At 45.6% G+C, this 13,069-nt stretch overlaps 1 protein-coding gene across 7 annotated transcripts in view; it reads left to right on the forward strand.

Annotated features, from left to right (window-relative positions):
- The window catches only part of KALRN (kalirin RhoGEF kinase), a 530,952-nt gene that overhangs the window by 475,144 nt on the left and 42,739 nt on the right, over window positions 1-13,069 (forward strand). For all 7 annotated transcript variants that reach the window (XM_082262172.1, XM_082262174.1, XM_082262176.1 and 4 more), the window contains one exon: window positions 6,720-6,819. In XM_082262172.1, the coding sequence (XP_082118298.1) occupies window positions 6,720-6,819 (100 nt within the window). The remainder of the gene's footprint in view (window positions 1-6,719; window positions 6,820-13,069) is intronic.

The raw sequence follows: 13,069 nt of genomic DNA on the forward strand, positions 1-13,069 counted from the left end.
GTGGCTGTCTTCTCCCATGGTCTCTGCGAAGCATTGAAGGATGAGATTGTGGCCAAGAATCTCCCTGACGAGCTCGAGGCTCTCATTTCCTTATCGATTTTTAAATGATACCAGGCTCAGGGAGAGACCATCGTTTAAGGAGCGCCTGCGAAGGCCTCCTACCAGATTGGCTCCTATGTTTTCTTTCCCACCCATTCCTCCCTCACCTCCCACGTCTGGGGATGGTGCGTCTAGCTGTGAACCCATGCAGCTGGGGTTCACTCACCTTTCTGAGGCTGAGCGGGCTTTTAGGAGAAGGGAGAGCTGGTGCCTGTATTGCGGTCTTGGTAGGCATTTCATGAAATCTTGTGCCACCCATCCGTAAACGTTCGCACCTAAGGTCCTGTCGGGAGCAGATCTTAGGTGGAATTTCATTGTCCCTGGTTTCCCGTAAAGATAAACTGCTAATCACAGTTGTCCTCTCCTGGGCAGCGGGTTCAGTGGTTACCCAGGTGTTGGTAGACTCCAGTGCTGGCGGTTACTTTATTGACAGTAGGTTTACCTCTGCAAATTCTATACCCTTGCAGAGGCTCATGTTTCACCACTGGTTATCGAGGCGATTGATGGCAGACCCCTGCAACCAGCACAGGTTACCTACGAGACTGTTCCGGTTTATATGGCGATAGGGGCTGTTCACAGGGAGTCGATTTGTTTCCAGGTTATTTCGTCCCTGCACTACTCCGTTGTTTTGGGGCACCCTTGGCTTCAGAAACACAATCCGACCTTTGATTGGCAGTTGGTCGAGATCCTCTCTTGGTCTCCACAGTGTACTTTGTACCTCCTCGGATTCAGTGTTGCCTACTGATTATCATGAGTATCAAGATGTATTTGACGAGGTGCGCGCTGGTGCTCTTTGCCGTCTGTACGATTGTACGACCACCAATGTAAGGAAATGTCAAGGTCCTACCTTGCCCTCCAGTTGGCAGCCATCTTGTACATGTGCAGACTGTTGCCTCTTATAAACTCTGATTGCATCATCACTTGCCTGCTGCCTTAGTGTTGACCAGTGATGATGATGCTGCACACCTGACTATATCTATCACCTGATGAGTTGCAGTCCTTGCCCTTGCATTTGTGCTCCAAGGTGCATTTCTGCTAGCAGTCTTCTGTTCTCCATGTTCCTCCGTGTATGACCGGGCTTGGCTGATAACTCTCCTGGCTCCTGACCCGGCATTGGCAGACTACCCGCTTCTGGACTCTACCCCGGCTTTGAAGGCTACACGCTTCTGTTCTTGACCCCAGCTTGTTCCCGATTTCGCTTCCTCACTCTTGCTGTGCGTTTATTGTTGTTTGCTTCAATAAACTGCTTTATTTTTCCTGCATTCCCGTGTGGTCTGGTTTCCTGGCACCTTGACAGGAACGTTCTTCCGGTTGACCACCAATGTAAGGGACATTCTTCCCATCAACCACCATTCCTTTCACTGACCAATGTAAAAGGCATTCCTCCTCCCACTGAACATACATGCAAGGGAGAGACTCATATGGCACTTTTCCACTGCAAGTACCGGCTCGGCTCTACTCGGCCCTGCTTGGCCCGGTTTGCTTTTCCACTGCTGGTACCGCATGGTACAGTGTTGGAACGGTTCGGTACGGTACGGTATGGTTTGCTTTTCCACTAAAGTAGTACTAAAGTTAAGTGGGTGGGATAACAACGGGGAGGGTGGGATTCTCTGACCAATCAGTGGCTAGTAGTGACTGCATGCAAAGGATTGTGGGATATTGTACCGGGTATGGTACCTGTTGGAACCACAATCGAGGTGGTACTGTTTTTGAGAGCCGTACCGTTCGGTTCCATGCAGTGTAAAAGCGCCGCTGTACCGTACTGTACCGAACCGTTCCTACACTATACCATCCGGTACCAGCAGTGGAAAAGCACAAAAGCGAGCCGAACCGTTCGGTTCCATGCAGTGGAAAAGCGTCATTACTGACCATAATTTAGGGGTGTGCCTTTCATCCACTCACTGCTCTTCACTAAACACCAATTCAGGGAGTCGTTTCTCTACTGACCAGCAATAGAGGGGATGAGGTCGGGGGTGAATCGCTAGTTATGGATAATAGAAATTAAGTCCTTATAGGAGCCAAATAGCTTGGGTTAGGTGGCTCTCCACTTCTAAAATGAGGGTTACCCAGATAGAGTAGTCTACATAAATTTGCACCACAAGAGCCCAACAATGATTTATTGGTTCACAGTGACTATGGAGAGGACAAAAGACACCCAACACATTTTAGGGCCCCACTGATATCCCCCTTCCTTGGGGCAGCCATTAAAATAGCTTATGGACTCAGAAGTTGTACAGTCTCCAGGATTTAATTGCTTACTGTGTGAAAAATCTCATATGACCAGGATAAATGAATAAGCAAAGACCCCATTCACTGATCCTGGTCATATCTGTAAATTGTTTCCTGAGTTACTCTGGGGTAGAAAGGTTGAGAAAGCCTGTACACTGTGAAATGGTCTCAAAGAAGTGGGTCTACGGCAATACCCAACATCAGTGGAAAAGCTCATAGCAAAACAAAGAGTAGGATGGAATGTAGGCAAAGATCATTATAGCCAAATAACAACAATGTAACATAGACGAAGAAATCATGATAAGCTGTATACTGCAGAGTATATAATGTCTGATGATATGGGGCACAGGTTAACCCTTACTGGTACATGAATAGGGGATTTGGGAGTAGGCATAGCTTTGACTTGTTATAAAGTTCTCCGCAGACCAAACCGCTTTGAGAACCCCTGAGACCCAGATGGGGAACCTTCTCCATATTCTACAGCCATAGGGAAAATGCTGAGATATCCAGCAGCGAATAACATTATACACCAATCACTTCTCCAGATCTAGAACTTTCAGATCTATTTCAGGTACTAAACTGTAAACTTGTATAAAATGTTAATTGTGAGGAGCTGCTGATTGTAAAGATTTCTCAGAGAGAGATTTCAGGGAGGCTTTTTCCTCTGCAGAAACACAGAGGCATCCTGACCTGGGTATCAATAGGCAGTAAGAGTTTTACAGGAAGCCAGCGAGAGATTTACAAAGTATCTCAACAGATGGTTATAGGGATTTGCAATATTCTGTGTTTGAGATATTCATTTTGATCGCCACTCATGAGAATAGAAATGTGGGAGCGACCATTACTGACTTGTATTGAACAACTGCAGGTCCCAGGACTGTCATTCTCATCCTTACTTCACTGCTATGTAACCCACAGACCTGGAACAAGTATGTATCTAGTGAAATATGGGGTCTGTTTTACATACTACTTTCAATAGGTTTAATTCGCAGGTGTGGTGAACTGCAAGTTATTGGATTCCCCCCAAATACCCACAGGTAGATTTATCTGTAGATTCGTACAATTAATGAAAAGATTGGCTGGATTCTTGATTAGCTCATCGCACCATCTCATTGCACAAATCCAGGTACACTATTCATATTCAGTTCACACCTTTACCCAATTTGCTCATTACCAGCACTAACCAGGTAGTTAGGTAAGGTTCGAGCATTGACAGCCCCAGAGCCTGACTCAGAACTGGTTGGTAATAATTATATCTTGACAGGTTTCCTTTTACAAATAACCCTCAATTTCCTTTAAAAATGTAGGTCAGCATTAGGCAGACTGTGTGGCGGCTACTCAAGGATTGAGTGAGGACCTTCTGAGCTCATTGAGAACGTTATTTACCCAGTAAGAACCTTCTAAGCCCAACAGGACATTCTTAGCCCAGTAACAAACCTTGTCCATTGGGGTCCTCGTGAGTCCATTGGGGACCTTGTGAGTCCATTAAAGACCTCCTGAGACCACAGAGGACCTTGTGTGCCCATGGAGGACCTTGTGTGCCCATGGAGGACCTTGTGTGCCCATGGAGGACCTTGTGTGCCCATGGAGGACCTTGTGTGCCCACGGAGGACCTTGTGTGCCCACGAAGCACCTTGTGTGCCCATGGAGGTCCTTGTGTGCCCATGGAGGTCCTTGTGTGCCCATGGAGGACCTTGTGTGCCCACGGAGGACCTTGTGTGCCCATGGAGGACCTTGTGTGCCCACGGAGGACCTTGTGTGCCCACGGAGGACCTTGTGTGCCCACGGAGGACCTTCTGCGCCCATAGAGAACTTTGTGAGTCCAGCAATGCAGTTATTGTGCTTCACCTGCTTGAAGCTAGCACAGTGTTTTCCGCAACTGGAGCTTCTGATTGGTTGATGAATGTTGAAATGTCTGGGGCTAGTCAGGTCTGTATTGGGTAAACTATCATTCTCTGAGTAAACCTGATACAGACCCCACCCAACGACTTTAGCTGTGAACGCTGGTGCATTGCTGAGTTTAGAAGCTGCTCGATTATTGATTGTAGAGCAGCCTGAGGGCAGTATGTTGGGCTACTGAAATGCTGGCCTGCTCATGTGTCTCTGACCTGCAACCTTAACTGTAGACTTAACTGGACTGTCACTTGAGCTATAATCCTTTAAATTAGCCATAACACCAACCCTTAACTTCAAGCTAACCTTAGAAACCATTTACCTATCAGCTAAGCCTTAACCTTTTATCCTCTAAACCTTTAACCCTAATGAACCACTCTTATTTTATCCAGTAGCTCAACCATCAACACAAAAGTCCTTCCCTTGTGTTCTGAGACCTGCCAATACCCAAACTATAGGATTCTGCCTAATGCTGACTTACTTTTTGAAAGAAGCCATCAGTTATCCTTGACCTCCACCCAGAAGGGGGTTTGTAGTTCTATTAGTGTGGAAGTGGAGTCATTGACAAATTACAGTCTTTTTGAAATAAGAGTGTGCATAGGTTGTGGTAATATCTGTGTTAAGACTGGAAATGTGCACATCTATATAATAATATTCAGAAAGAAGCAATGGTTTATAAAGAGGCAGCCAATGGTGATTTACTTTTGAACATGCTATTTGCCTTGTTTCTCTAATTTATATGGTTTCTGGGCCACTGACCCTGAGCTAGCATGCAGCAAGTAAAGACAGAGTGGATTTAGAACTTTTGATCTGCATCCTTGCTCCAGATCAGCAATTACCAGAGCATTGGAGCTGGTGGATCAGCATCTTTATGGTATATGAGGTGATGTTGATAGGATGGTGTTGGGAGTATTTTTATTTACTCTGTGGTGAAGAGGAAAAGCAACATGGGTGGGATCTGCTCTGCTGCTCTACTGTACAGGTGGCTTGTGGTTATAATGGAACCACACCTGTGTACCGTCGGTTTGGTGGGTGAGGAGAACTGCAAAGTGCAGTCAGAAGATTTTTGAATGTGCAGATTCTTCTGCTTTATTCATAAAAAAAACCTGTATGGCAAACATTATTCAGGGATCTTTTGGGCACCCAATTCTTCAAGGTTACAGGACTGGAGATCAGGAGTGTGCTCCAAACCATGGCTGCTATTTAAGAACACAGATTCTCTGCAAGCCCCAAAAGTTCCAGGGCACCAGTAAACCCAGTCATCAATTAAGCAAAAATTAGCAGACTTTTTTCAGAGCTCTGAAGAAACCCCAAACTTTCCCCGAAATGTGTTGGCTCTACTCTCCCTTTGATGTTTATGGGTTTATTGGTCCCTTGGATCTTTTTGGGCACTCGCAGACAGTCTGTGCTCTGTTCTGTGGCTGCCTGTAGAAGCTAAGTTGTCCTCTGGCCACAGATTGGTGCAAAGACTGCTCCAGTTACCAACTAGCATCATATTCCAGGGCCCTGAAGAAGTAGGCACTCCAAAAACCCTTTAAACTTGTTGGCTTAACCTACATTTGTTTTACCAACAATTGGAGGCTTCTCATTCAAAAACATTCTGGCTCTTTGGCGCTCCTCTCCCACCAAGCACTGAAGTGGATGCATGGCAGCCAGCATTATCAGAAGGTGAGGTCAGCAGTGGCAGACTCCATATTTCTGTCAGTACACATTCCCTTTGAATATTTATCTTCTATAAATATATTTTATAAAGGATCTGGTTAATGTCAGAGTTGGAGAAATTGTTCTTGTCTCAGGTGGAGAAGAGATGCTGAATAAGATACATCTACTGGTACTATGGAAATAACATTTGTCAAATGTCTTCAATACTATTAATACTGTGATCGCAAGGGCTCAGCAAATCATAGGCTTAGTAACTTGTGTCTTTTTCAGCTGTTTTGGAGCTACAAGTCCTAGAGAATCAAGAGGCGTGCTGGGATTTGTAGCTATTCACCTGCTGGAGGGCCACTTTGTGTTTAAGCTGAGATGAAATGCTGAAGACCCTCAAAAGATCAGGGTGTCTCCGGTATAACATTCCCTGGCAGCATCCGGTTCCATAATATTGGCAGTTCCAAAAGCATCCTATAACGCACAGCATCCAATCACATTGGATCTTTATTGCACACTTGTGTGGCATATAGGATTTTACAGCTAAACCCTTCAAACTGTAAATTGGGAACAAACCATAGGGTGCTGTAATGGGTGCGGACGACATCCCTAATCTCTATATTGTATGTATTTAGGTGATTCTGTCTACTGTATTTCATTAAACCTGTATGGTCTGCTTTGGAAGGGTTAAAGCATTCGGTTTGGTGTTCATAACTGCTAAAACTGCATGATGTGTGGCTGAAATGTTTTCAGATGTTCATTATTAGGATCCTGCCCTGTGTGGACTCCGGCCTAGCTGCCCCTCTCATTTCAGTTCTTCCATTTGATTGGTGCGTTTTTTGGTACAACAGGAAGTCATGTTCTTGGCACACTCTCCGCATGAGGAAACGGGATGGCAAGGAGCCGAATGGCCAGTGTAAAAGCGTGGAGGGTCTGGGCAGCAAGGTGAAAGTGAGTAAGGCGCTCGATCACTACACGGCGCTCGTACTGCAAGGATGCAGGTGTTATCGCATTTCTTTTTTTTTTTTTTTCTCTTATTTCATTTCTGCAGGAGTTTGCATGGCGCTCATCTGGCACTATTGTTTAATTTGATATTTTGCATCCGGTACGAGCAGCCACCTCCACTCTGCATGCCGATCCGCTGACATTCTTGGATTAACATTGAGATCTATAGATGACTCCTAGCCAAAATGTTTAAAACTTAATACATGATGGTCCCTTCATATTTATCTCTTAATAAATAAATATGTAAATCTCATATAAATATAAATGTCACGCCTTAATATATACAAATATATACGAAGACCACTGATGGCCCACCAGTCAACAGTTATTTGTTAGGAACAACTCAAAGTTATAGATGTAATTTTTTGTGACGTAAATGATCAAAATAAATATGTTTGCACTTTAAAAGTCCAATGGAAGTTCTCAGATTCCCAAAACACGTACTGTACCTGGAGCGGTGACTTTTTGATGAGGTTGAAGAGGCATGTCTGCCCCTCCTGTACCTTGTACGTGGTTTGCGTGTTTGAGGAGTAGCAGCTTTTAGTTGAAGCATCTCACAAAACTGTATTGAGCATTATATATTTTTTTTACAAATTCAGTCTTTAAAGTGTATCTAAACCCGAGTATCCCACAGCTCACCAGTCTGGATGTGGTAGCTGCATTACTTTCCTTGTTTGAGGCTTTTTCTCCTTTTTTTCCCCTGGTGATCCTGCCAGTAATATACTGCCTGTTTTAGGGTGGCAACCCTCAATCACTGAACTGTATCTATGGAGGAGAATCTTGGTGACAGCAGTACAAAACACCTTGTACCTCCTCACCTCCATATATAAAGGGGAGTTTTTTTAGTAGCTCACATAATACAGCTGGGAAGACTAATAACATTGTTTGAAATTCAAAGCAGGAATTCAGCCACTCCCTTGGCTTAAGCCAGCCAGATTGTTCAAATCTCAGCCAGTTTAGCAGGGACCGGCCGAGATTTGAACCATCTATGGGCAGGCTCATTGTACCCAAGTCAATCCATCGATCAGCTTGGGTACAACTAGCATGTTGGGTTTTTCGGCATGCAATTATTGCCAGCGGTAATCTTTGTGTACTCCCGACAGTGACGGTTCCCTGCCAGGAGAACACAATCGCTCCACTGGAGGGATTTCCCCATCAACATGGACTATGTTGATGGGGAAATCAAGCGATTTTTCTATGCTTCCTCCGGTGGTGGAAGGAAAGAAAATAAATGAATCTATGGCCTGCCTTATTGTGGGTTCATTCCAACAAAGTGCATTCTGTTTTGTGGACTTAGCTCTTGTATTTACAACTGAAAGTTTGTTTGAGCACTGGTAGCACAGCTATTGCTATACTTCTGGTGCTTTGACATGTGAGATGCTGCTTTCATGCACAGCAGCCTCTCCCCTCCTCTGGCCATTCACAGAAGGCTTTGTATTTTGAAAATGGGTTCATATAATACAAAGTGCTCCGTGATTGGGCAGTAGGAGAGGGGAGCTCTGAGTGGCTGCACATGACTCTGCAGCGGCAGGAGCTAAGATTTGCTCTCAGCAGCAGAGCACCAAAGGTTTTACTGAGCACTGGGAGTACAGCTATTGCTATACACCTGACAGGTGAGATGCTGCTTTCTCACACAGCAACCACTCTGCCTGTCCCTCCTCTTCACTGGCTATTCACAGAAGGCTTTGTATTTTGCAAATGTGTTCACATAATACAAAGTGCTCCGTGATTGGGAAAGAGGAGAGGAGGGCAGAGTGGCTGCACATGACTCTGTAGCTGCAGGACGCAGGAGTATCAGCATCAGAGTGCCAGAAGTGTAGCGATAGTAAACCCATAGTAATCTGGCATTTCAGCTTTTAATTCCATCTAGAGAAAGTAACAAGGACACTGGATTTCTGGCAGGATCAACGAGCATTTTGCAGAAAATGTACATATTCTCAAAAAAGAAACGAATGTAGCCACCACATCTAAGGACAGAACAGCTGCAATACTTTAGGTTCTTGGGTTTCGAGATCCTTTAAGTTCTCCATTAAGTGTAAGGTAAGATGCAATGGGTTCTCTCCAGGTATCAGGTGTAGATTATCCTACGTACCTGGTCTTCGTGTGTGCATCACTTGTCATTCTCTGCCCCCAGAAATGTTCTGTTCCGTCCATGTCACCGTGCCGCAGATTATCACCAGTCCCACCCCAACTTGGGCCTGCATATTCCTCCAGCCTCCCCTCGTGTATGTCCTCCACTAACTGCCGCCTGTTGAAGTGAAGAGCTTGTTTGTCATTTTGGATTTTGTCCCAGACTCCAAACGTTCCATTAACTGTCCTGCGCATGTGCGTGTCTGTGTGCTGGGTGCATGGGATGTGGCTCCACCTGTTACTGCTTGTTCCGCCAGAGTCCTGTCCATTCCATACTGCCATCTCTGCAGCATTCAGCTGTGCATGCAACGCATCATGTTTGTTCCAGCAAATCCCGACTCGCCTCGTCCTGGAATGAAAATTGGAATACGTTCCCTGCAGAAAGTGACTGGAAAAACCTGTGACTGTTGGGGCCTAATAATGTCCTCCATTCCCCTTAATCTGTCCAATCTACTCATATACTAAAGGTCCACCCCTAAACCACCAGTGTACATTGTCCCATTTTACCATATGGCCAATGAGATCTAACAAGATCAGAAGATGCACTATATTGTCAAAAGTATTGGGACACCTGCCTTTCCACACACATTAACTTTAATGGCATCCCAGTCTTAGTCCGTAGGGTTCAATATTGAGTTGGCCCACCCTTTTGCAGCTATAACAGCTTCAACTCTTCTGGGAAGAATGTTCAAAAGGTTTAGGAGTGTGTCTATGGGAATGTTTGACCATTCTTCCAGAAGCGCATTTGTGAGGTCAGACCTGGCTCGCAGTCTCCGCTCTAATTCATCCCAATGGTGTTCTGTCGGGTTATGCAGGCCAGTCAAGTTCTTCCACCCCAAACTCGCTCATGCATGTCTTTATGGACCTTGCTTTGTGCACTCATTTGGTGGAGGGGGATTATAGTGTGGGAGGTGTTTTTCAGGGGTTGGGCTTGGCCCCTCAGTTCCAGTGAAGGGAAATCTTAAGGCGTCAGCATACCAAGACATTTTGGACGATTTCATGCTCCCAACTTTGTGGGAACGTTTGGGGATGTCCCCTTCCTGTTCCAACATGACTGCACTCCAGTGCACAAACCAAGGTCCATAAAGACATGGATGTGTGAGTTGGGTGAAGGAACTTGACTGGCCTGGAGTCCTTACCTAAACCCAACAGACCACCGTTGGGATGAATTAGAGCGCAGACTGTGAGCCAGGCCTTCTTGTCCAACATCAGTGCCCGACCTAACAAATGTCTTTCTGGAAAAATAGTCAAACATTCCCATAGACACTCCTAAACCTTGTGGACATCCTTCCCAGAAGAGGTGACGCTGGTATAGCTGCAAAGGGTGGGCCAACTCCATATTGAACCATACGGACGAAGACTGGGATGCCATTAAAGTTAATGTGCGTGTAAAGGCAGGTGTCCCAATACTTTAGACAATATAGTGTATATACTGTATATATACACTACTAATGCCACCATATTCTACACCAGCGGTCTCCAAACTGCAGCCTGTGGGCCGGATGCGGCCCTTTGCTTGCCTTTATCTGGGTCTTGAGGCACTAAAACAAAATGGCACTACTCCATCCACTGACACCAACAATTGGGGCACTATTCCTCCCACTGACACCAATGATGGGACACAATTCCTCCCACTGACACCAATGATGGGGCACTATTCCTCCCACTGACACCAATGATGGGGCACTATTCCTCCCACTGACACCAATGATGGGGCACTATTCCTCCCACGGACACCAACGATGGGGCACAATTCCTCCCACGGACACCAACGATGGGGCACAATTCCTCCCACGGACACCCACAATGGGGCACTATTCCTCCCATTGACACCAGCGATGGGACAGAATTCCTTCCATTGACACCAACGATGGGACAGAATTTCCCCCACTGACACCAATGAAGGGGTAAAATTCCTCTCACTAAACATCAAAAATGGGGCATTGTTCACTCCCACTGAACTCCAGGACATTTTCTACTCCCACTGGCCACAGTCCAGCCCCCTTAATCTCTGAAGGGCAGTAAACTGGCCCTTTGTTTAGAAAGTTTGGAGACCATATAAAACCATCCTAACCCAACTTCCAGGAAAACATTTCCCCTAAAATACTCAACTTAGCGACAGCTTTGAATTCCATAGCACCAAAAATGGAAAAGTTTGCTCAAATCACCAATGGATCTGGGCCAACCAATGGCATCAACTTACCCAAGAATGAATCCAATGGTGAAGAACCATTGATGTGTACGACAGAAATATGCATTCAACCAGTGCTTTAAGTGGGCAGGTATGCACTGGTACTCAGTACTGCCACTTCCAAATATGGCTCTTGAGCATACCGCCACCTCTCCTTGAGCCTTAGCGTACCAGTATGCTAATTTTGGACATCTGCACCCTCAATTGCCCCCCCCCAAGAATATTCCCCACTCCAGAGCTAGACCAGTCACCACCAGTGAGTCCCCTGCTCCGGAGTCCCAGCCCAGGCCAGGGGGGTGCTCTGTGGGGACCCTGATGTTGGGTGGGGGGGGGGGACAAAATTTATAGACTATAATAGAGTACCGGCACCTCTTTTGGGCCACTTAAAGCACTGCACTCAACCCAAATATATAGCTGGTCTGATGCCAGAAAATGGGGGGAACATTTGTCTGACACAAAATCCAATATTGTCCTGCTCCAAAATCCACCAACCCAGTTCATGTGTCCAGTGTATAAATTTTCTCAGACAAGGGACATCTAGTACCACTAATGCTGAGCTCCGACCAGCAGCACTCTTGACCAAGAAGCAAACCCAGGCAATATTTTCCATCCATTCATCCACAATTCTCTCCATGTCATATTTCCAACCTAACCAAGTTCTTACCCAAAAATAATGTCCGTTTTCTTGGCCATGATGTCTGCCGTGTCTTGGGCCGCCATGATATCTCGGTGTCTAAACTCTACCAAATCATTTCATTGTCCTAAAGGAGCAATGAGCATTCCACTGCAGGATGAAAGCGTTTCCCTGTCTAGAGTCGAAGCTGAGGCTCCAGCCAAGGTCATCAGCCCAGTAGTGGCTCTTCTGTCCCCTCCTCTCAGTCACTGCGGTGCCAAATTCCCAGCCAGACTTGGAAAGGTAAGTAGAAAATGGAGCGCCGGATGTCCAACGAGATATAAGTTGGATGGTATGTCAAAGACGTTTATTGACAATAGCAACAGGTGCATCAATCAATCTGACGTGTTTCGGGGGAATAGGGTCTCAGCCTTCTTCAGGGCTGTTGCTGCAAACTAATAGATGGGAAAAATTCCCAAACAGGTGTCAATGGCAAACAATCAGAGGGATAACTGTCAGAGTGTCGGTGGTGTTTTCAGAGGCAGCAACAGCCCTGAAGAAGGTGGAGTCCCTGTTCCCCCCAAAACGTGTTGGCTCAATGTACTTATTGCTATTCTCAGTAAATGTTTTCTGACAAACCATCCAACTTGCATCCCATTGTACACCAGGCGCTCTTTTTTTTCTACCTACCTTTCCAAGTCTACATACGGTGACGACCATAAGGCCTTACCCAAAGGAAGCAGTCTAAGTCCCAAGAGAGCTCACCACCTCCATCCTTAAATTAGGATTAAACCACTGGAAGGGATCTCTTCCTACTCGTCCAAGTTATCACCCATCTACGACCAGTGATCGATCGAGTCCGTCCAGAGTGGTCTCCAGCCCTAACAAATTCCCAGCCAGGGAATGGCGTGGACTTTAATATAATTCATATAAAATTGTGGGACGGATCATTCTGCAGAGCATTTGGGAAGCATTATTTTATGGTCAATTTTAAAACTGCTTATTTTCTAACGTTAAGGAGCACATTTATGGAATTGGTAGAAATTGAAGGTTTGTGTGTAAGAAAACTTTCCCTGCGGATGTCCTAAGCCAACAACTATCGCTGCAGTGTTTGTAATAGGATTATCTCCTGTAATCCTCAACTTCATCTAGCGGCCATACTGCAGTATTTTTCTGGAATACCGCAATAAAAAAATACTACATTATGACCACTAGATGGAGCTGGTTATCATAGAGATATTCATATTACAAACAATATGGCG

Source organism: Pelophylax lessonae, assembly GCF_965119305.1.
Source record: "Pelophylax lessonae genome assembly, chromosome: 6".
Lineage (NCBI taxonomy): Eukaryota > Metazoa > Chordata > Amphibia > Anura > Ranidae > Pelophylax > Pelophylax lessonae.